The sequence below is a fragment of the Trichomycterus rosablanca genome, chromosome 6 (genome assembly GCF_030014385.1).
Source record: "Trichomycterus rosablanca isolate fTriRos1 chromosome 6, fTriRos1.hap1, whole genome shotgun sequence".
Classification (NCBI taxonomy): Eukaryota; Metazoa; Chordata; class Actinopteri; order Siluriformes; family Trichomycteridae; genus Trichomycterus; species Trichomycterus rosablanca.
The window spans coordinates 52,349,044-52,354,043 of NC_085993.1; the positions used below are offsets into that span (position 1 = coordinate 52,349,044).

The window sequence follows — 5,000 nt, forward strand, 5'->3', positions numbered from 1 at the left end:
ACACTCACACACACTCCACCCACACTGGTACACTCACACACACTCCACCCACACTCACACACACACCACCCACACTGGTACACTCACACACACTCACACACACTCCACCCACACTCACACACACTCCACCCACACTGGTACACTCACACACACTCCACCCACACTCACACACACACCACCCACACTGGTACACTCACACACACACCACCCACACTGGTACACTCACACACACTCCACCCACACTGGTACACTCACACACACACCACCCACACTGGTACACTCACACACACTCCACCCACACTGGTACACTCACACACACTCCACCCACACTCACACACACTCCACCCACACTGGTACACTCACACACACTCCACCCACACACCCACACACACACACACACACACACACACACTGGTACACTCACACACACTCCACCCACACTGGTACACTCACACACACTCCACCCACACACACACACACTCCACCCACACTGGTACACTCACACACACACCACCCACACTGGTACACTCACACACACTCCACCCACACTCACACACACTCCACCCACACTGGTACACTCACACACACTCCACCCACACTCACACACACACCACCCACACTGGTACACTCACACACACACCACCCACACTGGTACACTCACACACACTCCACCCACACTGGTACACTCACACACACACCACCCACACTGGTACACTCACACACACACCACCCACACTGGTACACTCACACACACACACACACACACACACACTCCACCCACACTCACACACACTCCACCCACACTGGTACACTCACACACACACCACCCACACTGGTACACTCACACACACACACACACACACACACACTCCACCCACACTCACACACACTCCACCCACACTGGTACACTCACACACACTCCACCCACACTCACACACACTCCACCCACACTGGTACACACACACACACTCCACCCACACTCACACACACTCCACCCACACTGGTACACTCACACACACACCACCCACACTGGTACACTCACACACACACACACTCACACACACTCCACCCACACTCACACACACTCCACCCACACTCACACACACTCACACACACACCACCCACACTGGTACACTCACACACACTCCACCCACACTGGTACACTCACACACACTCCACCCACACTGGTACACACACACACACACACCACCCACACTGGTACACTCACACACACTCCACCCACACTGGTACACTCACACACACTCCACCCACACTGGTACACTCACACACACTCCACCCACACTGGTACACTCACACACACTCCACCCACACACACACACACACACTCCACCCACACTGGTACACTCACACACACACCACCCACACTGGTACACTCACACACACTCCACCCACACTCACACCACCCACACTGGTACACTCACACACACACACACACCACCCACACTGGTACACTCAGACACACACACACACACACACACACACACACACACACACTCCACCCACACTGGTACACTCACACACACACACACACACCACCCACACTGGTACACTCAGACACACACACACACACACACACACACTCACACACACACCACCCACACTGGTACACACACACACACACACACACACTGGTACACACACACACACACACTCACACACACTCCACCCACACTGGTACACTCACACACACACCACCCACACTGGTACACTCACAATCACACACACACACACACACACACACACACACACACACACACACACACACACACACACACACACTCCACCCACACTGGTACACTCACACACACACCACCCACACTGGTACACTCACACACACACACACACACTCCACCCACACTGGTACACTCACACACACACCACCCACACTGGTACACTCACACACACACACACACACACTGGTACACACACACACACACACACACCACCCACACTGGTACACTCACACACACACCACCCACACTGGTACACTCACACACACACACACACACACACTGGTACACACACACACACACACACACCACCCACACTGGTACACTCACACACACACCACCCACACTGGTACACTCACACACACACACACACACACACCACCCACACTGGTACACTCACACACACACACACACACACACACTGGTACACACACACACACACACACACACCACCCACACTGGTACACACACACACACACACACACACCACCCACACTGGTACACTCACACACACACTCACACACACTCTAGTGTGTAGGATTGTGATGAGTGTGTAGGATTGTGATGAGTGTGTGTTAATGTCATGAGTGTGTGTGTGTGTGTGTGTGTGTGTGTGTGTGTGTGTGTGTGTGTGTGTGTTTTGGTGTATCAGAACATACAGCAGCCTGAAGCCACCAGTCTGAAACAGTCAGTGAAGGATCGCCTCGGACCGTTACCCTCCCGCAGCACGGAGCCCCTGCAGGACGCCACGTCACCGTCACAGGTTTCATCACCTCATCATGATTATACACACCTTCATCCTTAAAGGTTCTACAGGAACACTATACTCTAGCTAAGAAAGTTACAGAGGAGCAAAAAAACTAAGAAGTATGACAATGGTAGGCATTTTTAAGGTTCAAGAGCTCCACCGAACCACAGCGGGAGCATCAGAATAGTGCTTAGTTTACAGAAGATGCTGTTTTTAATTTCCATCCACAACAGTACACTCACACACACACACTCACACACACACACACTGTCCACAGCGGTACTCTCTCACACACACACACACACACACACACACACTCCACTCACAACGGTACACATGCTTGATAGTTAGAGAGTACAGGTGCTAGATTGACCTGCCTGCAGTCCAGACCCGTCTGTTATTGAAGACATGAGGTTTTGTGTGTGTGTGTGTTTGCAGTCGTCTCAGAGTGCAGCTCGCTCGGTGAAGCAGCGCCTGGGCTTCTCTAAACCCGCAGCTCCGGGAGGAAAGGTTCGAATCCCGTCGTTACGTGTTACATGAGCTTTACGTGTCTAGCCAGCACTCGGGAGACGTGCTGACCGCTTTTCTACGTCTCCGCAGGTCTTCTCCACGTCCACCGGACTCACCAAGACCTTCTACAACCCGGCGGCCGTTACGCCCGGGCAGAAGGTGGCGGCGGTCGGCAAGGCGCCCGGCACCGATGAGGCGCTGAAGAAGAAGCAGGTCGGCCCAGCGCTCGGGTTCTGTGTGTGTGGCGCCGCCCGCCAGCGTGGTGATTTTACTCTGATCAGCTCATGTGTCTTCCAACAGGAGGCGCTGAAGCTTCAGCAGGACGTGAGGAAGAAGAAGCAGGAGATTCTGGAGAAGCACATCGAGACTCAGAAGGTGAGTTTATAACCCGCTGTGCACCTTTGGGATGAATTGGAATGTGGACTGAGAGGCTTTCTCATCCCACATCTGTGCCTGATGGTACAAATGCTCTCGAGACAGTACGGTCATAAATTCAGGTGTACATTGAGAACGTGAGAGGACCGAGTACGGAACCCTGTGGGACTCCTGTGTTAATACAGGCTGAACTGTGTGTGTGTGTGTGTGTGTGTGTGTGTGTGTGTGTGTGTGTGTGTGTGTGTGTGTGTGTGTGTGTGTGTGTGTGTGTGTGTGTGTGTAGCTGCTCATCTCCAAGCTGGAGAAGAACAGGTTGATGAGAGCCGAGGATAAAGCTCAGCTGATGCAGACGCTCACCACCCTCACCAACAGCATCAGCAACCTGCAGCAGGAGATCAAGTGTCTCTCACACACACAGCTGCCAATCCACCCTCCGCACGCCTGTATCAAGAGTAAAGCTCAGGTACACACACACACACACACACACACACACACACACACCTGTATCAAGAGTGAAGCTCAGGTACACACACACACACACACACACACACACACACACACACACACACACCTGTATCAAGAGTGAAGCTCAGGTACACACACACACACACACACCTGTATCAAGAGTGAAGCTCAGGTACACACACACACACACACACCTGTATCAAGAGTGAAGCTCAGGTACACACACACACACACACACACACACACACACCTGTATCAAGAGTGAAGCTCAGGTACACACACACACACACACACACACACACACACACACCTGTATCAAGAGTGAAGCTCAGGTACACACACACACACACACACCTGTATCAGGAGTAAAGCTCAGGTACACACACACACACACACACCTGTATCAAGAGTGAAGCTCAGGTACACACACACACACACACACACACACACACACACACCTGTATCAGGAGTAAAGCTCAGGTACACACACACACACACACACCTGTATCAAGAGTGAAGCTCAGGTACACACACACACACACACACACACCTGTATCAAGAGCAAAGCTCAGGTACACACACACACACACACACACACACCTGTATCAGGAGTAAAGCTCAGGTACACACACACACACACACACCTGTATCAAGAGTGAAGCTCAGGTACACACACACACACACACACACACACACCTGTATCAAGAGTGAAGCTCAGGTACACACACACACACACACACACACACACACCTGTATCAGGAGTAAAGCTCAGGTACACACACACACACACACACACCTGTATCAAGAGTGAAGCTCAGGTACACACACACACACACACACACACACACACACCTGTATCAGGAGTAAAGCTCAGGTACACACACACACACACACACACACCTGTATCAAGAGTGAAGCTCAGGTACACACACACACACACACACACCTGTATCAGGAGTAAAGCTCAGGTACACACACACACACACACACACACACACCTGTATCAGGAGTAAAGCTCAGGTACACACACACACACACACACACACACACCTGTATCAAGAGTGAAGCTCAGGTACACACACACACACACACACACACACACCTGTATCAGGAGTAAAGCTCAGGTACACACACACACACACACACACACA

General features: G+C 52.1%; 1 protein-coding gene across 1 annotated transcript in view; it reads left to right on the forward strand.

Annotated features, from left to right (window-relative positions):
• LOC134317363 (RNA-binding protein 26-like) overlaps positions 1-5,000 on the forward strand; it is a 15,976-nt gene that overhangs the window by 649 nt on the left and 10,327 nt on the right. The window contains exons 2-7 of the mRNA XM_062998175.1: positions 1,602-1,624; positions 2,404-2,514; positions 2,938-3,009; positions 3,100-3,222; positions 3,310-3,384; positions 3,668-3,847. Of these exons, the coding sequence (XP_062854245.1) occupies positions 1,602-1,624; positions 2,404-2,514; positions 2,938-3,009; positions 3,100-3,222; positions 3,310-3,384; positions 3,668-3,847 (584 nt within the window). The remainder of the gene's footprint in view (positions 1-1,601; positions 1,625-2,403; positions 2,515-2,937; positions 3,010-3,099; positions 3,223-3,309; positions 3,385-3,667; positions 3,848-5,000) is intronic.